This window comes from Budorcas taxicolor, chromosome 5 (genome assembly GCF_023091745.1).
Source record: "Budorcas taxicolor isolate Tak-1 chromosome 5, Takin1.1, whole genome shotgun sequence".
Taxonomy (NCBI): Eukaryota; Metazoa; Chordata; class Mammalia; order Artiodactyla; family Bovidae; genus Budorcas; species Budorcas taxicolor.
In genome coordinates this window covers 27,633,778-27,658,520 of record NC_068914.1, presented here as the reverse complement: position 1 = coordinate 27,658,520, position 24,743 = coordinate 27,633,778, and the positions used below count along the sequence as shown (strand labels likewise).

Below are 24,743 nucleotides of genomic sequence, written 5' to 3'. Positions count from 1 at the left end.
TCCAGATAAGCTTGAGCAAACTTATAATACAAAATATTACTCCCCAAGGTGGTAAATTATGTCGCTTGTTAATCTAGACATAGGCTACCTAAGCAGAAAGAACAGGGATGCCTTTAAAGAATCTAATCGATTTGAAGGCTGGGGAAAGACTGATGAATCTCAGGGCTTCTGACCTGGCTTTCAAGTACTGAGGCTTTTTCAGATGCTGTTCACGTGTGCCTTTGACTCAGTCCTCAGCACAGCTGGTGTCAGAGGTCCTCTAGGCTTCAAGGTTTGTTACTGGAGCAAGGAAAGGGTGTTTGGGTGTCCCACTGGACTTGAAGCAAGGACCTGAAAGCTTAACAGCCAATAAAAACTGTTGGTGGAAGATGGATGCTAATTTTCGGGAAAACCCGAGCTCTGTTTTCCCCATGCAACCCCCTTCCTTTCCTCCTCCCATTGAAAATTGAAGAATTGCATTGGCTTTGTCTTGGGCTTCCCTCATAGCTCAGTGCGTAAAGAAACTGCCTGCATTGTAGGAGACTTGGGTCCGATTCCTGGGTTGGGAAGATCCCCTGGAGAAGGAAATAGCAATCCATTCCAGTATTGCCTGAAGAATCCCATGGACAAAGGAGCCTGGCAGGCTGCAGTCCAGGGGGGTCACAAGAGTCAGACACGACTGAGTTACTTTCACTGTCTTAAGGTAGGGGAGAGAGAGGTGGTTTTAAGTCAAAGAAGGCGACAAACATGGAATTTTTATCTTATGTAATATTTGCTGGTATTTAAGTATGCTTTGGTGGCATCTTGGCTGGTGTTCAGAGACTGTTGAAATCATCTTGGTTTTGAAGAATTGCTAAACGGAGCTGTTAAATTTGCTTTGTGAATGGCATTTAGCTACATATTGGTTCTGCCTTGGCCTCATGAACGATAACACCTATTATCTGGCTGGTCTCTGTCCATGTCCCAGCTGAGGAAAAACTCAAATTGAGTTTGCATTTCAGTTGAGGCAGAATATACTAATAATACCCTTCCTGATTAAAAGCGATCTTGACTATGTGGATGGAGTGTGCTGGGCTTACCCAATGAAGGTGGCAAGCCAAGCCCCAGAAATAAAAATGAAAAAGGAAGCATTTAAGTTGTAGGCAACCTAGCCGATGTATCTGGGTTTTTTTTCTTTGTAAACCTGATCAGAATCCAAATTGTATTTTTTAAATGCCTCCTTTTGTTGAAACTATTCTACCCACCACCACTCTCTCCTTTTGAGTCAATAATGGCAGGCAGACCTGGGCTCAAATCCATTCTTGCAGCCTCCTGAGCAGAGCCACTGCTGCAAGTCACTTCATGATTTTACGCATCAGTCTCCTCATCTGGAAAATGGGGATAGTAATAATTGCTGTAGGGTTGTCTAGGGGAGGAGAAAGATGTGTTTATGACCACCACATAGAAAGAGCTCAGGAAGGGATGGTGTTTTTATCTGCTTTAGAGAGTGTCCATTTATTCTTCAAACGTCAGCTCAAGCTTTCTCTTTTGAAAGCTATTCTTTTCATTTCTAAGTGAAAAAAAAATTAATGTTTATTTATTTATTTATTTGGCTTATGGGATCTAGTTCACTGACCAGGGATTGAACTCAGTTCCCCTATGTTGGGAGTGCAGAGTGTTAGCTGCTGGACCAGCAGGGAGGTCCCCAGAAGCCCTTCTTGGTGTTCCCTTGGCCACCAGTGTGCCTCCTCTGCCGTGACCCGTCAGAGCACTTACGGGTGCGTTTGCTCACATGCCTGCTGCCCGGTAGACTAGGCTGCACACCCTTGAGGGCAAGGCCACCAGGTCTTTGACCTCTGGCCTCCTCCATTGTCTCCTCCTAATCCACAGGAAGTGGAGTCAGATCCGTCAGTGGATGGATGGCCATTTCAGTGTTGAATGCTATCTTTTCCAGGTTGCAGAGGGTGCAGTTGTGAGCCATGTGTGTGATGAGGGTGGGATGGTTTGTGGGTCTTGGTCTTGGGATCCAAACAGGAGAGGAGAGTATAGTGAGAGAATTAATGAGAGAAATAGTGCCATTGGATTCACTGAGCCTAAATAGTTTACTCGCTGAGGGGTTAAAAGTGGAGAAGTGCGCCAATGAAGGGTGTTTTATACAACAGCAGTCTCTTTCCAAGATTATCTTCCAAATAAGGCAAAATCAGGCTTCCTTGGGGGATTGTTTTGAGCCTGGAGACATGAGACTGGAAAGACTCCTTGGATAGTACAACCTGACATGAGAAATGTGCTTCTCATTTGTTCAGAAAATCACAAGGATTTTCAAGGTTATCAGCCCACTGGACAGTCTCAGAGCTTCTCTCAGATTCCCGTGAATCTGCTGTAACCCCTCTCAGAGGCTGGGGGCCAAGCAGAAGGCAGGTGGAGTGTGATGGGGATGGAGTGACCCTTAATGCTTGATGACCTATCCCTGCTGTTAGGTGGGTGGCCTTGGGCGAGTTATTTACCTCGTTGTGTTTCTGTTCTCTTGTATAAAACAGGTGTATCCATATGGACTTCCAGGGGGGTTCTGGGAGGATTAAGCGAATCTAAGCGTGTGAAGGGGTGTTATAAATTCTAAAGTGTTATACAAATGAGTGACTACACTATGCATGATAAACTATTTGTAACTACACAGCATTAAACAGGCTGTGTGTGCAAGAGGCGAGTGAAGGGGGCTTGAGGGATTGCCATGATCAACATTTGGGTGCATACTCCCACCCTCTCCCCAAAATGTGATCAGAGAAACACTAGTCTGTTGAGAGGAGCCATGAATGACCAAAAAAAGAAGGCGGGGAAGTGGGGGGGAGTGGTGTTGGCAAGGAGGAAAGGAAGCAGGTGAGAGAGGATTTCATGGTAAAATAAATTCAGCAGAGGGAGTTTAATTCCTCCTGTTGGCTAAAATGCCCCTTAGCTTGTCAAATGCCCTGAGGAGACTGTCTATGGAATTGTGTTAAATTCAGTGTTTTTCACTCTATGGTACCCCTTTTTTCATAAAACTTTTGATAATGTGCTCCCTTTTCTCCCCACAAGCTAGTGTTCTTTGGAATATGTGAGGGGATGATTTGCAACTTTGCTGATAGCTCAGTTGGTAAAGAATCCGCCTGCAATGCAGGAGACCCTGGTTCGATTTCCTGGGCCAGGAAGATCCGCTGGAGAAGGGATAGTCTACCCACTTTAGTATTCTTGGGCTTCCCTTGTAGTTCAGCTGGCAAAGAATCCACCTGCAATGTGGGAGGCCTGGGTTTGATCCCTGGGTTGGGAAGAACCACCGGAGAAGGGAAAGGCTACCCACTCCAGTATTCTGGTCTGGAGAATTCCATGGACTGTATAGTCCATGGGGTCACAAAGAGCTGGACACAACTGAGCGACTTTCACTAGTAATAGTGATTATCTATAGAGTGTACATTAGAGTCAATATTTAAAAATATATATTTGCTTATATATTCGGCTGCATTGGATTTTAGTTGTGGCATGCAAACCCTTAGTTGTGGTATGTGGGATCTATAAGAGTTCCCTGGTCAGGGATCAAACCCCGGCCTCCAGCATTGGGAGCACTGAGTCTTCACCGCTGGACCACCAGGGAAGTACCTAGCTTCAATACTTTTTAATTTTTCAACTCAATCTATCTTCCTGGGAAGCACTATTTTTATGCCCATTTTCCAGATTAGGAACCAAGTCTCTGAGAGATCATCATTTCTCATTTCCTAGATCATATCTTTAGTAGTTAGTAAACACCTTGCCCGGCTACTCTATCTTTCACACCCTCTACCTTGTTAAATTCTACAAATGATTGAACTTACGGGGTTCATAGTTTCTAAACTTTCCGAGCAATTGATCTTTCTGCCCACTGCTATTCCTGTACTCATGAGTAGGCAAGCTGTTGAAGCCAGTCTTATGGAATATGTGATCTTGAAATATGTAGCCTTTAAAGGGCTTAACCTGTGTTACCAGGTGTGTGTGCGTGTGTACTCAGTTACTCATTAGTGTCAGACTCTTTGCGACCCCATGGCTTATGGCCTGCCAGGCTTCTCTGTCCATGGAATTCTCCAGGCAAGAATACTGGATTGGGTAGCCATTCCGGGATCTTCCCCACCCAGGGATCAAACAGGTGTCTCTTGCATCTCCTGCATGGGCAGGTGGATTCTTTTACCAATGTGCTGCCTGGGAAACCTGTATTATCAACAGAAGTGGGTAATTCCCGTGGTAAACATTACCAGTCCCTGTGACCTTCTGATAGTGAGCTCTCACCTCCTTTTCGGCTTAATAGTTCTGTATTTATACACCTGACTTCAGGACTTTTCAGGTACACTATAGTTGCTTCAAATTGATTTTCTGTTTCATATTTCCGTCCTGCCCCAACACCTGAGTGTCTTCATCTCTTTCAATGGGGGTGTGACAACCACAGCAGTAGCTGTTACAAAGCCCAGATACAGAGACACAGCTCAGGCGTCCTTGTTCAGCATGGCAGGAGGGGGCCCCGGGAATCTTTATTTTAACACACCCCTCAGTGATTCTAATGCAGTCACTCACAGGACACATGCCCTTTCTTGGGTTTCATTTAACCTCTGAGAATGGGGACATTCTGTGTGTGCTAAATTGCTTCAATCTTGACCTAAAGCTAAATTGCTTTGTGACCCTATGGAGTCTAGCCCACCAGGCTCCTCTGTCCATTGGGTTCTCCAGGCAAGGATACTGGAGTGGGTAGCCTTTCCTTTCTCTGTGGGAACATCCTGCCACTTGCCAAATGAGAACCATGGAGGAATCTCTCTCCAGGTTAAGGGAAAAAACAGATTTCCTCTGAGGATTCAGTTGGAGAGATGTTAATTGAGAAGATTTATAGAGGTGTGGTTAGGGCAAAAAGAACCAAGAGGGACAGTTGAGGTACCCAGGGGCAATACAGAGGAATCAAGAGGGGTTTTGGTGGAAGCGCGAATCACGAGGGACCTACTGTGGTGCGGGCCTGAAGCCACAGCCAGAACTGTGGTGTTGAAGCGGAGGGCAGCAGGGGAGAAATAGCCCAACTTCTCTCTTTTCCTCCACCTGATCTCCTGCTGTGTCTTCCATCTGCTCAACTAAGCAAAAGCCAGGGTGCAAGGGAGACCTGTGATACAACCTTCAGGGGTCACGCAGCGAGACAGAGAGACTGGGAAATGAATCTGGGAGTAGGGTATAAGTAGGGGACGCCAAATGGTGACTAACCAGAAAACATTAATTAATTAATTGAAATGAACATGAATTGGAAGCCTACCATGTGCTTCGCTTCTCTGTGATATTAGGACATGGTTAAATGGGTGGAACTTCTACCCATTTCCTGACCTCCAAAGATCCCATGGACTAGAAAGAGGAGCCCAACATGAACAAATAAGGTCAGTGTAGTGTCAGAGTAACTGTACCTTAGGAACTAAGGTGATGTCAGTGATCCAAGTAACAAGTTTCTGGAAACAATCATCCATTAGCCAGAGCAGAGGTTCACAGAGACAAAGAGCAAGTATTTCAGACTGGCGGGCCGTAAGGTCTCTTCTGCTACACAAATCCACCGTTATAGCATGAGAGTAGCTGTGTGCAGTGTATCAATGAATAGGCGTGACTGTGTTGCAATAAAACTTTATTCACACAAACTGGCTTCAGACTGGATTTGGCAGCCCATCCTCTACCATAAACCATATCACAGAAACACCCAACAGGTGCCCAGAACAGAGATCGGTAGGACCAGAAACTCATGTATGAAACCACAGAATTATTACTGGAATTAATATATCAGTCACCAGCAATTTGTTTATTGTGTCTTTTATGAGAAAAGGGAAGTCGGTTTGGATATTATAACTCAGGGAAAGGAAGACATTTGCAGTGGAAATGATTTTCAGTGGATGACAAGGATTATGGGAAATGTGAATAAACCAGATTCTTCCTCCTCAAGTCTTACATTGGCATGCTCACTACTAACCCTGTACAAAAGGAAGTAAAGCAGAGCATATCCACATCAGTGCCTTGCAGTGATGTTCCCCCTCAGTGTGCTGTGGGAGAGCACATTGGAAGGTACCAGAGTTTTTATATGACTGCATTGCTATGAGATTGAATAGCAGCTTCAGTTTCCATTAGGTTTTAGAAGTATTTCATTCTTTCAGATGTTAAACTAATTTTTGTATTGTGCACACTAGGAGAAAAAAAGATAAAAAATATACCCATTCTGAACAACCAGTGTTCTCCTGGTATTGTGACAGGACGCAGAACAGACAGTCTGTGGACATGGCGCCGGGGAACTTGTAGCTCATCAGCAGGAGAATAGACGGAACCCGGAAGAGAGGGCTCTCGCTGGGTTTTATAGTTGAAGCTTTAATGTTTTTTTAACTTTGATTTGCTTTTTATCATTCACCAAAAACGAAGGGTGGCAAGTGAGGATCTCTATTAAAATAACGACACAGAGTTGCTTGCTATCTCTGGCCTTCACTGGGGTTTTGGTTATTAGAACAATGAAATAACAGTCACAGAAATGGCTTTTCTTCCTGTTTTGTTCTCTTCTCCCAGTTGGGTTTCTGATCCTTTTTTCTTAAGATGGTGGGATCCTAGAGTCCGGGACTGAAAGGCACTGTGGGGATTGTGCCAAGTACCCAGAATAGGCCAGTCGTCCCAGCTGCCTTTTTAGGTCCAAGGTGTCTGACATAGCGGTCTTCAGGTTTCCTTCCTGGTGGACTCTCTAAAGCTCTGCCGTCCAATATCAGCTACAAGCTCCATGTGGCTGCAAAGCCCTGAAATGTGACTTGTCCTAGTTGAGATGCTGCAAATGTAAAATACAGATTTTTAAAACTTAATTTGAAAAAATGATGTAAAATATCTCATTAGTAATTCTTTGCATTTCTCATGTTGAAATACTGGTTTTGATGTATTGAGTTAGATAAACTAATTTTTAAAATGTACCCTAAAAATACTTGAATTTACACTATGACATAAGACAAAGTATTCTCACTATATATATATATATATATATATATACACACGTGTGTATATATATATATATATATATCAAGTTATTATGTTGTATAGCCTAAGTTGTTATAATCAATTATATCAATAAAAGGGGGAGACAAAATATTCATTGAATTATTACTTTTACTAGTAAAAGACTGGTGCTAAAACAGATAAAAATAGATCATCAAAATTAATTTCACCTGCTTTATTACTTTTTAATGTTTAATTACATATTTGGCTCACAATGTTTCTATTGAATAGTGCTGCTGTAAAAGAGCTTTCAGAAATCATGTCTTTTCTCAATTTTGAGTAGGCATTTAACATTTTTTATCATAAATTTGAATGAATTTTTTGTTAACAGGCAAATAAAGTGTTAAACATGATATGGGATGGAAAAGATGGTGACTGACTATGATTAGAATAAATATTATATATCATTTGATGAAATCTTAAATAATAAAGTCTATGTTTATTAAAGTACAACAGTTCTGATATGAATCATGTAAGTTTTTATCCTTAGGTTTTTGTCTAGATTATTTTTAAAAATCTGATAGCCTCGTAGAACATTCCAGCTATATTTTAAAGGGATCAGCACCATTAACCTTTATTGCTCTGGCTTTTCTGAATTCAGAGCATCTTAATGCAAGCCAAGGTACTCTATTTCTACTGCCAAGCTTCTCCTTTAATGGAAATATGTGAAAAATGGGGGAAAGATCAAAACCTACAGTTTACTATCCTTTAATATATCAATGAAGTAGGCTTCTCCAAAACCAGTATTTTGATTGATCTCTTCAGTGGTCATAAGATGGCATAGTAGATGGAAAAGGAGGTTGGCTGTGTTGAGCGCAGGCTCACTGTTGGGAAATGAATGGAGTAGGGAGTGAAACATGTCTTGAACATGTATCCCATACCTGTGTAGATGCTCCTAGGAAAGCCTTCCTGGACCCTCTGGGTCCAGGGATTCACCATTTTGAAGACCTCTGATTTAAGATGAGCCAGTGGTAGGAGACGGAGAAGGCAATGGCACCCCACTCCAGTACTCTTGCCTGGAAAATCCCATGGACAGAGGAGCCTGGTGGGCTGCAGTCCATGGGGTTGCTAAGAGTTGGACTCGACTGAGAGACTTCCCTTTCACTTTTCACTTTCATGCATTGGAGAAGGAAATGGCAGCCCACTCCAGTGTTCTTGCCTGGAGAATCCCAGGGACGGGGAGCCTGGTGGGCTGCTGTCATGGGGTCGCACAGAGTCGGACATGACTGAAGTGACTTAGCAGCAGCAGCAGTGGTAGGAGAAAGGCATTTTACCCTCCTCATTAAGCCACTCCAGAAGGTCTATGATGATTTACGAGGAAACAGTGCCATCCAGGTGTTTCTTGTCACCTGAGGATGTGAACTCCTAGAGGTCAGTGCAGCTGTGTGGAGATGGCTCGGCTCTTTGAGGGTGGTCCACACACCCCTCAGTGGTGAAGTTATTTCTTAAAATGTCAAAGGATGAGATGACCGCCTAAACTCAGGCCCCATCATCTAAAAGGGCAGTGGGTGCAGCACAGTTGGGAGGATAACTTTCTCTAGGTTCTTTCAGCCTTTTGGGAAGAGCTGCTGGTCCAGAGCTTAGTGAACTAATGACATATGACAGCTCTTACTTGTTGACCAGACGTTCAGATATTAACTGCAATACTGTCTATGGACAGTTGACATTTTTCAATGGCCCTTCAAAGATCTAGGAGGGATAACAAGAAATTAGGACACTGACTGTGCCCTCCAGGAGTTGATAGTTTAGTTACTGATTGGAGAGACACCTCTTTTCCTTTCAAGAAGCAATGAAGAGTGCATCCAGGAAGAAAATATAACCCTTGCCATGTAGTCCTCCTTTTAAAAAAACCTGCATAAAATGTATGCATATAACATTTACCACTGTAACCATTTTTAAATGTAAAATTCAGTGACGCCAAGTGCATTCCTGGTGTTGTACAACCATTACCACCATCTAGTTCCAGCTTCTTCATCATCCTAAACAGAAATTCTGTACCCACTAAGCAGTAACTCCCCATCCCCGGCCTCTGGCCCTAGCCCCAGCCGCTGGAAACCTCTATTCTACCCTCTGTCAGAACTGGCCTATTCTAGATACTTCATATGAAATAGAATCATACATTATCTTGCCTTTGTCTGGCTTATTTTACTTAGCATAATGTTTTCAAAATTCATTCATTGTTGCATGTATCAGAACTTCATTCATTTTTATGGCTAAATAATACTCCATTGCATGCATAACCACACTGTTTATCTGTTGCTGGACACTTGAGTGTCTACTTTTTGGCTCTCGTAATTAATGCTGCTGTTAATGTTGATGTACAGGTATCTGTTTGAGTTCTTGTTTTTAGTTCTTTGGAATATATACCTAGGAGTGGAATTACTAGGTCATAGGATCATTCAATATATAACTTTTTAAGGAACTTCCAGACTGTTTTTCACTGTCGCTATTTTACATTTTCACCAGCAAAGTATCAGGGTTCCGGTTTTTCAACATCCTCGCCAGCATTTGGAGTTTATTGTTTTTGTTTTTGTTTATGTTTTAAGTAATAATAGTATTGCTAATAGGTATGAAGTAGTATCTATGATTTTGGTTTACATTTTGTTAGTGAGTAATGATATTGAGTAATTTTTCATGTGCCATTTGTATAACTTCTCTGGAGAAATATCTATTTTAAATGGAATTGTTTCCCTTTTTGCTGTTTTAAGAGCTATTTGTTTTCTGTATTTTAATCCTTCATTTACTGTATGATTTGCAAAAATTTTCTCCTGTTCTGTGGGTTGTCTTTTCACTTTTTTGATAGTGTCCTTTGGTACACAAAAGTTTTAAATTTTGAAGAAGTCCAGTTTATTTTTTATTCTTCTTGCCTACACTTTTGGTGTTATGCTTAAGAGAACATTGTGAAATCCAAGGTTATGAAGATTTCCTCCTGTGTTTTGTAGTCTTAACTCTTAAATTTGAGTCTTTGATAAATTTTGAGTTAGTTGTATGTGGTGTGAGGTAAGGGTCAAATGCATTCTTTTCCTATCAATACTTAGTTTTCACCCACATCATTTGTTGAAAAAAACTGTCTTTTCCCATTGAATAGTCTTGGCACCCTGTCGAAAGATTTATAAGTTTATTTCTGGATTCTTTATTCTGTTGGATCACATTTGAACCTTATGCCAGTACCATACTGCTTTGATTACTGTAGCTTTTTAGTAAGTTTTGAAATAGGACAGTGTAAGTCCTCCAGTTTTGTTCTTTCTTAAAATTAACTACTTGAGATCTCTTGAAATTCCATATAAATTTGCCAGATGTTCCTGGGCTTCCCTGGTGGCTCAGATGGTAAAGAATCTGCCTGCAATGCAGGAGACCTGGGGTTCAGAAGATCCCCTGGAGAAGGGAATGGCTACCCACTCCAGTATTCCTGCCTGGAGAATTCCATGGACAGAGGAGCCTGGCAGGCTACAGTCAATGGGGTTGCAAAGAGTCAGATACAACTGAGTGGCTAACACACTTTGCCAGGTGTCCACATCTTAAAAAAAAAAGTTGCACATTAAAATGCAGACAAACAAAGAAAATAAGAATCCCAGATAATGTCACAATCTAGGTGTACCCACTGTTAATGATTTTTAGGCATTAGACAAGACAACATGGGATATCTCTTCACAGCGTACAGGATGGCTGTCAAAAAGACAAATAATGACAAATAATAGCAAGTGCTAGAAAAGATGTGGACATATCAGAAACCTCATACACTGTTGAAGAGAATGTAAAATGGTGTAGCCACACTGGAAAACAGTTACAGTCTGGCAGTTCTTTAAAAGGGCAAACGTAGAATTACCATATGACCTGTCAATTTTATTCCTAGGTATACATACACAAGAAAAATGAAAACATATACCCACACAAAAACTTTTACACAGATGTTGATAGCAGCATTATCTTTAATCGCCAAAGAGTGGAAATAATCCAAATGTCTCATCACTTGATGGAATGGATCAATAAAATGTGATATATCCATATAATGGGATATTATTAAGAATAAAAAGAAATGAAATGCTGATTGTTGTTTAGTCACTCAGTTGTGTCCCCCTCTTTTGCAACCCAAGGACTATAGCCCACCAGATTCCTCTGTCCATGGGACTTCCCAGGCAAAAATGTTGGAGTAGGTTGCCATTTCCTTCTCCAGGGGATCTTCCTAACCCAGGAACTGAACTCACATCTCCTGTGCTGCAGGCAGATTCTTTACCTGGGAAGCCTTGAAATAGTGATATACTCTACAATATGTATGAACCTTGAAAACATTATGCTAAGTGATAGAAGCTGTTATAAAGAACTACATATTGTGTGAATCCATTTATATTAAATGTCCAGAATAGGCAAATTTATAGAGGTAGAAAGTAGGTTAGTAGTTGCCTAGAATTGATGAGGGGCAAAGAGATGTGGAATGAGGGGATACAGGGGTTCTTTTGGGAAAATGAAAATGTTATAAATTTAATTATAGTGATAGATGCAAAATTAAATATACTGAGAGCTTGTACATTTTAAATGAATGAATTATGTGTTATGTGACCTCTATCTCAATAATGCTATTAAACAAAAGGCAAGAGGTTGAACATATTATTTCATACCGTTCTTATTTTCACTGACTCTAACAGAAGCGTCTTTGCAAGATCTTAAATGTTATTTGATTTTATTATGTTTAATGACCACAGAGTTTTAATGAAAGTAGCCATACTGTGATGTTATTTTTCCAGATATATGTTCTGTTATAAAGTATATATAAACACACACATACACATGTGTATGTATGTATATATGTATAGAATGGGGCTTCAAAATGCTAGGTATTAGGTAATCGACATTAATCAATTTACACTTTCTGGTGTTTAGTGCTTCATGAGTTCAGTTCGGTTCAGTTGCTCAGTCATGTCTGACTCTTTGCAGCCGCATGGACTGCAGCACGCCAGGCTTCGTTGTCCATCACCAGCTTCCAGAGCTTATTCAAACTCATATTCATCGAGTCAGTGTCGCCATTCAACCATCTCATCCTCTGTTGTCCCCTTCTCCTCCTGCCTTCTATCTTTCCCAGCATCAGGGTCTTTTCCAATGAGTCAGTTCTTCACATCAGGTGGCCGAAGTATTGGAGTTTCAGCTTCAGCATCAGTCCTTCCAATGAATATTCAGGACTGATTTCCTTTAGGATTAGTACTGCATACACAGGCTTTTCCCCCCAGATATAAACCATGTGGGAAATGATGAGATTTAGCCTGATCAGTGTTGACTACTTATGAAATAATCATGTCCATGAAAGTCAGGACAAATAGTGATTAGTCATTTTGTTAAGGCACAAATTCACATCTTACATGCTAAGAGCCTAATGTGTGGAAGTTAAATCATTTAGCTATTGATCTGTCCAGCATCTCAGTTTAGTTAGGTTTATTCATAAGTTTGGGGGTTCAGGAGGGTCTCTCAAATGTCAAAGGCTTACAAGGCAGCTGCAGTAATGGTATTATGGTTCTTGCAATGACAGCAGACATAAACTAAAAACTGAAAAATAAAAAGTTGTGTAGCTATTTTTTTAAGACCAATTGCGCTAATGATGGTCTGGTTTCCCTCTCTTATAACAGCTTTGTCATGGTAACCAGAGGAGCTAACTGAATCTTAAAAGTAGCTTCCTGTAAACCAAGAGAGGGTTGACTTAAACTAAGTTCCAATCCAATATAATAGCCTTACTTGGGTCACTAGTAAATAAATAAATGCATAAATTAATCTCTGAGAAAACTTTTGGCACAATTTTAGAGTAGGAGAAATTTTGTCCAAGCTCTGGGTCCTATGTGGTCTCCTGGGCTCTTTATATTCTCTTCTTCAGACACTGACACTCACTATGAATAGTTGACTTGTAGCTAAACAGTTAACCCTGTGAACGGGAGGCAGGTCAAGGCAGGTTAGTTCCCTTAGAATTACACCCCAGATGTGGTCACCACTTTTACCTACGGGTCTGTCTAGGCATGTGATCTCACCAGTAGATACACCTGCTGCATAATCCCTGTCTTGTGTGACCTTTAAATGTCTGAGATGAACCATGTGGGTATCACACGCATAATTCTCAAGAAGAAATCTAATGTGGCTTTTAAATGTGGCTTAGAATTCAGTGACTGCTTGGTGGATGCTTAGTGGTGGAGGCTGGCTTTGCCTCCCCGTGGGTTCATTTGTTCCTCGAAATGATGGCGTGCTTGGTTTTAGTTTAGCTTTCTGTTGTTTTCTTTTTGGGGTGATGAAGTAATAGTAGGGCAAAAGCTGATATTAACATATTAACACATATTTTTATATTTGTGTGGCCATCCATTTGAAGTGGTTTGCTTTTGGAAATAGCTGGTTAAAATCCTGGGTTTTTACGTTTGAAATATTCTTTGTTCTGTTTGCAACCCTGAACTGGCATATTTTCCCACATTTTTTAAGTTCTAAAGTGATGTTTTTGTTGCCTATCCTGGGAAGATCTGTCTTTCCATTTATCAAAACAAATGGCAAGCTGGGGACCATTTAAAATAGTTCTTTTTTTTTTAGTTAATAAAGCCAATCTTCTTGTTCTGTTATGTTAAAAGGACATTATCTTTTTATTGTCAGTTCTGTTTGGCTAGGTCTGTTTTCTGTCTTAGCGATCTGAGGGCTGCCCCACTTGCTTACTGTGTAGAGAATTACAAAACCATTAAGGGTGGGGCAGCACCAGCTGACTTACAGTACAAACCATTTCTCAAAATAACCACAACAGTGCAATACTGATGTGCAATTTACGTCACAGTCTGTTTTTATGAAATAGTTTGTGGCATTTTCATTTCTATTCCGGATGGAATCTTGTTCTCTCTCCCTTTTAATCAGGCATTTAATTTATTTTTATCATTAATATTTTCCACTCCTTGTCTTGGCATGCCTCCAATTTAACAGCTTTGATGAGGGAAAAGAAAAAAAACAACAACTGATCTTTCCACACCCTAACTCTTCAACATCAGTTTAACTGTAACTGTATTTTCCCCTTTGATGTGCAGTAAGTTTGGGTCCTAAGTTGACTGCCTTATGAGAGAGGTAGGGACACACATTACACATTGATACAGGTTGTAATCAGAAATTGATAAAGTTGACGTACAGCTTTGAATTTTAAACACTTTCAACCAGTCAGGCTATGTAGTCATAGGCACTGCTGCATTTTCCTTTTACAAATGTCTTTCTGTATAATGTCCTGTAATTAGAACAGGAAATCATTGAGTAACTGTAAGATGAATAAGAGCACTTAGACTGAAAGGAAAATTACCTTCCGAGAAATTATATGCCTTTTTTTTTTTTTTTTTTTTGCTGCATGTTACAATGTTGGTAATGATAGTAACAGCTGTAGCTACTCTTATCTGTAGAATTTTCATGCTTAGGTTTTCTGGAATAAAAAAAAATTCATTTTCAGTAATAATCAAAAATGAATGGATGGAAAATAGGAAATGCCTAATTATGACAAATATTCAGTGTCACAACAGAGCAGCAATGAAGTGGAAACTTCAATATAATTGTCAATAGCAGTAAGAATTGGAACAGTGCCAGGTATATAAAGTTGATGCTTTGCCGTTGGTTGTTGCTAGGAGCACAGTGAAAAGTATAAAGCTTTGAGAAAGGAATGCCTAATGTAATAAAGTAACAGAAAGAAACATAAATCTTTGTAAGAGCCTCTCATATTGACATTTATTTTACTTAAATTGTCTGAAAACTAGACATCAAGTTTTATAACATGAGCAAATTCATATTTGCTTGGGGAACAAAAAAAAGAACACTGTATATTATCCTTGAAGGACTAGGGACATTGTGTCTCAAACATAACCTTCATACATATTTGGAATCTTTTAAGTGAAAATCTTTAAATGTTTGTTTCTATTGGCATCCAAATGCATTTGCCCTAATACGATTAAGAGAACTAAAGGGCAAAATACTTGGCAGATTTTTCACTTGAGGTAATTAGGTGCAGGAAGGAACATGCATACTTTTTCCACCAGGCTCTATAAAATCCTGGTGCGAGGGTTTTTTAAGCTTTTTTTTTTTAAGCTTACTGTGATGTTAGAAGTAGATTATAGTGGTTTTCAGTAAGCATACTAGTGTGATGTTTCCGAAACAAGCCTTCTCTCCTCCCCCTAAAATGAAAAAGAAAGTTACATTTCTAAATTGTTGTGTAAGAGATAAAAGCAAATTTCTCCTTCGGAATTTATGTTTTCAGCCTTCTGTGCATTTGGCCACCATTATCTGTTTTAAAAAATAGCATTATGGATATTTGAAAGTCAATGCTCCATTAATTCATTGTGTTTGCTATTTCATGCATCTCTCTTTTTACAAAGAAGACTTGAGCAACATGCTATTCAGAATGAATGCGGGCTCTTACCCTCTCCCCCCACCTTCTTCCCACCCCCAGCCCAATGCTGAGGATTAAAGCAATGGTATACAGTTACTGTTTGAAAGCTTGGGTGGAGTCTCACGTTATAATTATAGTTTCTCAGTGGAATTCTGTTTTGGACTTTGAAAATATATAAATAAGTGAAAAATTGACATTGAGAGAGGTTAACAAAACGTGTAATTATGATATAAGCGCAGGATTAGAGTAATTTTGGTTGAGCATTACAAGCAGTGTGCTTTTAGGTATTAACTTTTAAAAGGCAAAGTTCTTTTCATTGAAGTTGAAATGAGGTTGAGTAATTTAGGGACTCATTCCCTTTGAATATTTCATTTTAAAATAGGCATACTCATAAGCATACTCTTTTTTTTTTTTTTTTGTGGTGGAGGGGTACTTGAGGAATGGGATGACATTTTAATAGAATATCATAATTATGGTCTGAAATTTCAGTCTTTGGTACCATTAATTTATTGCTGGTCATTTTCTGTTGACAGAAATCAAATAATGTATATATAACCCAACCAACTGCAGCCAACTAGTGTGTGTTAGAGAAAGATTCCTTAGGGTAATACTTTGATTTCTTTCCCTATGTGGGTGTGGCTGAAAGATAATCTTTGTTCCAGGAACACTTTGTTTGTCTTTTGCTAAACAAATGTGCAATTTATCCACTCTTTATTCATTCTTAAATTTATCTGCTAAACCTATTATGAATTGGAAAGGGGGAAATGTCCTACACAGCCTTATTGTCAGCTCTTATTGTCAGTATCATGTGTAACTTTGTATAGGAGTGTTTGTTTATGTGTATATGAAATGCATAGGAGGTAGGAAGTAACTGAGGAATTTAAAGAAGAATTCTTGAAAGGATTGTTTGGCTTTATCTGTTTCTTAGCGTACTAGGGCAAAATAAAATATGACAGCTGTTGAACAGTTTACTTTTTTGTAGCTGTGTGAGGAAGAAGTTAATTTAATGCGAAGGCTTAGGAGGGAGTTACAGGATCATAGAATTTTGGACTTGGAAAGCACTTCCAAACCCATAGTTTTATATTCACCTTTCATAGTAAAGTGACCACACTTAGCCTTGAAAAAAAAAAGTTTCTCCAGTTCATGAAACCTTTGCCTAAACCACAAAGAAGAGACTCATGGTATCTTCACGCAGTGAAACTTTAACCTAGATGAATTGTTGGTTCTTCCAGATCTCACCTTTGCCCTGGATCTTATCTTGACTCTCACCTAGAATGCTTGTTCACCTCTGCACAGGAGTCCTCAGGGTCTCATGGGCTGCTTCTGCTTTTTGTAAACATTAAAGCCAGCTCCTCTGGGAACATCGCATTGTAAGGTTGGAAATTTGCCCCTGTCCAAACAGTTTTGGAATTCTGCTCCAAATAGATGGTTCTGTTCATATACAACAAAATTAGAATGATTTTTTTTTTTTTTTAATCAGTAAGCACTGCCACATTAGACCGGGTCCCAGCTGTGCTAACCTCTCAGCCAGGGGTAGGGATTCTAGGCTTGCACAACCTAAGAGTTGGCTTGACTTCCTATCACGTAGATAGAAAGTAAAAAGTTGATAAACATGAAGGTGTGTCAACATTGCTAAATTGTTACAATGGGACTTGAGGTATTCGAAAATAACACTAACTTAACCAGAGTAGAAGAATTCTAACTTAGAACAGGCTGAATTCCACAGTTGTGGATAAAACAGAGGTCTCCTATTTCATTTGATCAAAGACCACCATCCTCACTCCTAATGTTGTAAGTTAGTTAAATCCCTTCAACAACAACAACATGTCAAAGGAAAGATAATTTACTTCAGCCACACCCATATAGGAAAAGAAATCAAGATGTTACCCTAAGGATAATGTTATTATTGACATTTTGTCATAATGAAAAGCTCATCAAACTTGAAGTTTAAAAGTTGAGTTATAATCTCACCTCTACAGAGTCTGAATCTGGACTTTCCCATCTCTAAGGGAATATTAACAAGGTGTCATGGCACTAATAGCATTGTTGTGAGAAACAGCAACAAAGGATATGTTGTGTGAAAGGCCTTTGTAAATTTTAATGTTTTATTATTGGCACCAGCCATCGCAGTAATATTTTTGCTCTGCTTTCTAAGCGGAAAAGCAGTTCCTCGTATTTTTGTTTAGGAGTGCTTTTTTACATTCAGTGTCTTCTGTGATACGTGTAACAATGTTAGTAAAGTGGCAAGGAGAAGGGAATTTGGTCCTGTATTGTTTCAGGTACAGTGGGGTTTTGGACAGAAACATAACCTGAAAATAGGAAAATATATGTGTGTGTGTGTGTATGGAGAAAAAGATCAAAACTCAACCGAGTAAATCATTGTAAGTCTATGCAAAAAAGCTAAACTCAGGTGGTGTTTTCATATTTTAATGTACATGAACTATCTGGGAACTTGTCAGAGATATAATAAATTTCTGGGCCACTGGCTTAGAGATTCTGAATCAGAGGTTCTTAAGGTTCTCTGCCTTCCTGCATTCTCCTGTGTGATTCTGATATGGGCAGTCCCAGAACATTCTTAGAGACGCTGTCTCCAGAATGAATGGACATCGTTCATAGCATGTGTTTCCATGACTTGGGATCAGAGGAAATTTGCTTTTTTTTCTTCCAATAGAAAGAAAAGAACTCAAGGTTTGGTTAGTGTTTTATAGACTGTGAAGAAATAGAGACACATGTTTCAAGGATGAGGGAGTTAAAAAAAAAAAAAAGTCATTTCTAAGCACAGAACATAGCCAGGAACTGATTTCATCCAGAAGAGATAATTAAGAAGAACCCAGAGATGGCATCCTCATGGAGAATGAAGGAATAGGAAGGAACTGAAGTGGTCCCAAGAGTCCAGGTGACATCTTCTGCTATAAAACCGACTCTGAAACATCCACTTTTTCCCGCATCATTCAACCTTAGAAGTATGACTTTCTCCATTTCAAGAATGTGTAAAGACATTAGTACAGCCCCCATCCCCCCACATACACACCACCACTCCCATCACAGTAGTGAAATCAGCAGGCATTTTTATGGTTTTACTATGTACCAGAGATGGTGTTAGGGGCTGAGCATGCTGAAATAAATCCTGGGGGTTCATGGTTATACTCCCTGACTGTCATCTTGGATGATCTTGGACAAATCTTGGTCATCTTGGACAAATAGAGTGCAATAATGCAGTTGACACATTAGAGGCTGGTTCTTCAGATAGTACTCACACACTCTGGAATTCTGAAGATGTTTTCATAAATATTTTCACTAACACTTTTTTTCACGTTATAGAAAGCACAAATTTGAGCTAGTGTCTTGGTCCACTGTAGAAATCTCAAGTGGGCATGCCTTGGGACATGTATCAGCATCTTCACACTATTTTTCATTGGGGACTTGCCTTCAATGTAAACGTATTTCCATTTAATTAAGTGTGCCAGCTGATGAAGTGGCTACCCACAAACCAGGCAGGAGTCTAAGCAACATAAACTGTTAAAAGATGTCATCTTGAAAGCAGCTAAACATCTCCATTCTGGAAGAAGCCTCCAGCCTGAGGAACTAAGTGAACATAATTAGAAATACATCTGGGTATTGGCCTCCTATCTGAAAAGGTCACATGCACACCTTCCATTGGTACTGGTTATGTTCCATCATTATGTTCTGTCCTTCCTCATTCGTCTCCCACTGGTTGCCAGATGGCCATGATAATGTTGGTATCCTTAACAACTGTTTTGTGCAATTCCCTGCAGCATGGTAAAGGCTCGAAATATTGAGTGTTTTCCCTTTGGATAAGCAAGTGACATATCTGGGAATTGCTTGCGAACGCCCTGATGGTGTGGTTATAGAGAGTGATGGCAAACTGGGTCATGGAGCCCAAATTCAGCTTGACATTGTGCAGATGGCAGGATACCAAAGAGGAGGGGGAGGTTGCCATTTCTCAAGCTTAAGAGGAAAGAAAAATTAATCCATGCAGAATCTGATTTTTGTAAATATGGTGACATGTAAATAAGCATTAAGATCGTTATAAGAGAGAGCTTCATTAAAGTTGCTGAAATGTTCTCCTGAGTTAAGTTGGTTCTGATGGAGCTCTCAAAAGGATGCTTGGGGAGTCCTCTCGGTGTGGTTCTCTGAATTGTGCCAAGTTACCAGATGGATTTGAGGAACATTAGAAGATAGGGGGTGTGGGTCGGGGGGAGGGTGGAGAAGGTGGATGTATCAATCACACTGAGATAGATCACACTACAAAAAACAACCTCCAAATCAGACTCCACTTGAAACAACAAGTGTTTATGTTGTGCATCCATTTAGGACCAACCAGGTGCTTTATTTCATGTTATCCTCACTCAAGACCAAAACTGGCTGAGTAGCCACTATCTGAACCATTACAGATGTCCGGAACAAAGGGAGGGAGACAGTATGGTTAGCTGCACTCTGGCTCTTAAAGGTGCCACCCACTTCTGCCATATTTCACTGGCCATAACCAGTCACATGGCCACTTGTCTTCAATGGGTGGTCTTTCCACAGGACCATAAAGGGAGCAAGATATATTCACTGAACAGCACTAACAACCAGCAGAGCAGGTGATGATGTTCTGGAGACCCATGGATATCTCTCTTGGGCCAGATGGCCTTTAGAAGGCTTCAAGCACTGAAGGATTATATAATCCAAAATAAAAGCAACACGAAACTGTAGAAAGAAATACAAAGAAGCTCAACAAAATTCTGAATTTTCCTATTGATAAAATAATGATATTAATTATAAATAAAATATATTTATGCACATCAGATTCTTTCAAAACAGTTTTCTGGTTCTGCTGCTTGCCAGGGACCTAAACCTTCTTCAGTCTGTCTATGGGGTTATGGATCCAACTCCTTTCTTAATCGGTTCCTGAGGCTTTTTCATGGAACTGGATGAGTAATGGGACTGAGAGGATGCTGGCATCAGCCAGACTGTGCTAAAGATGAACCAATACAAGAATCTTGCTGAAGACTATATTTTTAATACAAAACCAGAGGTGAGCATTGAAATGATGCCATGGCTGCCACAGTTCTTTGTTGGAGGGAAGAAAGTGACGGAAGTGTTTTCTCGATTGTCTAGGGGAGGACGAGGAAGAAACGAATGTGATCGTTCTCAGCTACCCTCAGTACTGCCGCTACCGCTCCATGCTGAAACGCATCCAGGATAAGCCATCTTCCATTCTCACGGACCAGTTTGCATTAGCCCTGGGGGGCATCGCAGTGGTCAGCAAGAACCCTCAGATCCTGTACTGTCGGGACACCTTTGACCACCCGACTCTCATAGAAAATGAGAGCATATGTGATGAATTTGGTGAGTCTTTTCATGATATTTTTTTTTTATCCTACATGAAACTTGTGCATGTGTGGCTGGTTGTTTTCAGTTCTTGTTAGGAGCAGTGGTGGGGAACGGGGCTGACTTTCACAAGCCTGGTGTGCCACCCCGACCCCCGTCTTCCCCCAGTGATTGCTGCAATAAGACGTCACCGCCTCCTTGGCAGCCTCTGTTTCCCAGGGCACAGGATTATTATTTAGAATTTGTTGTTCAAGACAGAGTCTGAAATTGCTTGGTCGACCTTGAAATTGGACTTTATAGGACAGGAAGCTTTTATGCTAGTCGTTTCTTAAAAGGCTTTGGCTCTTCAGATACTGATTGTTTTAAATTTGACTGATCACTCCCTTTTCCATGGTATGCACGCATGCTAAGTCCTTTCAGTTGTGTCCAACTGTTTGTGACCCTATGGACCATAGTCCTCCAGGTTCCTCTGTCCATGGGATTCTCCAGGCAAGAATACGGGAGTGGGTTGCATGCCCTCCTCCAGGAGATCTTTGTGACCCAGGGATCAAACCTGCATCTCTTATGTCTCCTGCATTGGCAGATGAGTTCTTTACTACTAGTGCCACCATAAAGAACTATAAAAATCACTAGTTTAAAAAGAATGCACCATTTTAACCACTTCATTACTATAAGGTAGATAGATAGATATGTAATAGATCCCTATGCCCCTGAATTTTGAATTGCTATGAGCTGTATATGTAAAAATCACATCAGTTTCAAAGACTTGGCATGAATAAAAGATTGTAAACTAAATTTTAAAAATAAAAAGTTAACTTGGGTTAAATTTACCTGCTTGCTGCTAAGTCGCTTCAGTTGTGTCCGACTCTGTGCGACCCCATAGACAGCAGCCCACCAGGCTCCCCATCCCTAGGATTCTCCAGGCAAGAACACTGGAGTGGGTTGCCATTTCCTTCTTCAATGCATGAAGGTGAAAAAAGAAAGTGAAGCAGCTCAGTCGTGTCTGACTCTTAGCAACCCCATGGACTGCAGCCTACCAGGCTCCTCTGTCCATGGGATTTTCCAGGCAAGAGTACTAGAGTGGGGTGCTCTTGCCTTCTCCAATTTAGCTGATAGAATTAAGCTATTTAGGTCTTAGTTGCTGCTGCTGCTGCTGTTGCTAAGTCGCTTCAGTCATGTCCGACTCTGTGCGACCCCATAGACGGCAGCCCACCAGGCTTCCCCGTACCTGAGATTCTCTAGGCAAGAGTACTAGAGTGGGTTGCCATTTCCTTCTCCAATTTAGCTGATAGAATTAAACTATTTAGGTCTTAGTTAAGAGGCTGAAAACATCAAGAAAACAATTGCCTTGGTTTTCACTATTACATAATACTGTATTTAGTTCCCTTCTTTAAGATCATATGCTGTCCTGTCTGTTTAAATTTCTTGGATGTGTTCAAAATATCTAGAGAGTAAGAAATTACCAAATTTGTAGGTTTTGCTTGACTCTTCATCTATTTTCTTACATGTATAAGTAGTATTTGAGAAGGAAATGGCAACCCACTCCAGTATTCTTGCCTGGAGAATCCCATGGACAGAGGAGCCTAGTGGGCTACAGTCCATGGGGTCGCAAAGAGTTGGACACGACAAAGAGAGACTAAACAATAACGATAATATCTTCCTACACTATACCCATTAAACATGGATGTGTGGCGATGTGTCTGTATCTGCATCTCTGTTTAGCTGACTGCTCATGAGTTCTCTGGAGACAGAAGGAAAGGAGGAGAAGATAGCACATCCTCGGTTGAGGAGACCTTGCATGATGCCGTGAAAGATTTGAGACAAGATAAAATCACATCTCTCAAATCTTCACTTTCTCAAATCTTCCTTGAAGATATTGGATCGTATCAGAGGTTCTCGATAGGCTGGGCAGGGATATCAGAATATTCTGGGGGTGCATCATCATAGTACACATGTCACCTGGAAGTTCCTATACTTACCGAGGCAAGAACACCCCCCACCTCCCCCTGTCCCTTCCCTGGGAATCACCACCATAGAGCAAGCAGGGTGATAACTGAGCCACGCTGACTCCTTCATTGGCGCCTGGGTGCAGAAGGGGTGGAGACCTGTGGCGTAGAGAGCATGAGGGCCCGTTGAGCAGGAGCATTGCTTGATTCTGTTGGGTAATGTTTTTCCAAGGATGCCTCATTTTGCGAATTATGCAGATTCAGATTATTCTTCTCAGTCGTCACAGGCCTTGCCGTGGCTTGGGGAGTCCACGGTGACCTCTCTAGGCTGGTTATTTATGACACCAGCAGCCCTGGAGCAGGGGCAAGTGGGATGTTGTAAGTAGGTGTGGTGGACAGAGGAGGGTGAGGGTGACCAGATGGCTTATTTGGATCCAAGAAGGAGAGGAAGAAAGAGCAGAAGTGGACCTAAGTTTATTAGACATGACTTCTTTGGGGTTACAAACTGTCTTTTTCAGATGCCTTCTACAACTCTGGCTTATCAGTCTGTAAGAGAGTAATAGTGTTTATGCAAGTTATTTTTGCCTTTTTTCAAGAAGATTTCCTTGTCATTCATAATATTGAAATAACCTTTTTTATTCAAGTAATTGAATGTATCCAATACATTAAAAAAATATATTCTTTCCAGATCAGCATTTATAAATCTTCCCTTTTCAATACTTTTTTGAGTTTTTCCTTTTCTAGCCCCTACTCCCAAACCCTCCATCCTGCTTGCTACTCAAGAGGTCTCTAAATTCTTGACGCAAAATAGAACTGAAAAAATGCTTTCCCTAATTTAAGTGTATTCAGATTTAGAGTTTCACAATGTAATATAATGAAAAAATGTTTTAACCTTTTTGGCTAAATTAAGAGTTATTAGTCATTGAATTTCAAAGCTGTTGCATCTAGAATTGGTAATAGAAGTTCCAATTTAACAGTGATCACAATGGTTGTTAAGAGTTACTAAATTAGTTTTAAATGTTCTCACAAACACAAGCATCTGACTTTTAAATGTTTTCTTGAACTTTCTTCTGGTAATGCTGCTTTTTCTTCTCCAGTCTCTTAAAGTGGAAGCTTTCTTTTGGAATAAAGGTACCTTTGTTAAAGAGCTTCTAGATGACTAGTCTAAAAATTAGAATATTAGTATTTTTGTAGTTAAGTTTGTACTTCAAATATTTGGTACTTCTTATAGGATTTCATTTTAGTTTTAGTAAGAGAAAAACAACAACAACAACAACAAAAAACCAAAAAACTTATTCTGACCTGATTCAGAAACCTTCACCAACATCCGTCCTTCACTTTCCACTTCTGGTCATACATCTTAATTTCCAGAGAAATTCCTTTTAAACCTCCAACCGGTGCTATTTGAAATCAGCATGGGTTAAAGGGTTTGTTAAAACGTGGGGTTGGGTTTCTCCAACCAACTAACAGTTGGTGGAAGAACATAAATTTAATTAGTGACTGGCATTAAACAAATGTTCCTAATATTAAACACTGCCAGATGACTGAAACACTTCTGTCAGATTACCGCGAGTGCCAGGGGGCCCACAGATGAATTTTCTACACAGTATATATTCTGTACCACACGTTTGGTGACTTCAGTAATTGGTCAAATGTAATTTAGGTAACAGTATGCCTAGGCTGTAAAAATCAAATTTTATTAGCCATATCACCAGGTGGATGAATGGTAGAGCTGATGGCAAAGAGTTTATAGTATTTAGCAGCTACACCTTTGACACATGAAATTCATAAATTGCCATAAAATACCTCCAAGGCCCTTCTCAAAAGGACAGTGTCTGCTTTCCTATGATTAAATAATGTTTATTTTATTAACTAATATATTTTTTGCTCTCTTCTATTAAATGGGGTTACAGAGTGGGGGTGAGAGAGGGGTTTCAAAAGATAAATAAAAGGCAGTCCTCAATCATTTTGAGGGTTTAGAGCCTAATTGGGGAAGATAGGATTAGCACAACTGATTAGGATTAACACTGATGTTACAGGAAAGTCAGGGACGAAGTATTGGATGAGTGTTGCAGAAAGCAAGTGCAGGAGGCATGTCG

The 24,743-nt window shown here is 40.2% G+C and overlaps 1 protein-coding gene across 1 annotated transcript in view; it reads left to right on the top strand.

Moving 5' to 3' along the window:
- The window catches only part of ARID5B (AT-rich interaction domain 5B), a 190,660-nt gene that overhangs the window by 69,522 nt on the left and 96,395 nt on the right, over positions 1 to 24,743 (top strand). Inside the window, exon 4 of the mRNA XM_052641125.1 lies at positions 20,486 to 20,716. Coding sequence (XP_052497085.1) covers positions 20,486 to 20,716 — 231 coding nt within the window. The remainder of the gene's footprint in view (positions 1 to 20,485; positions 20,717 to 24,743) is intronic.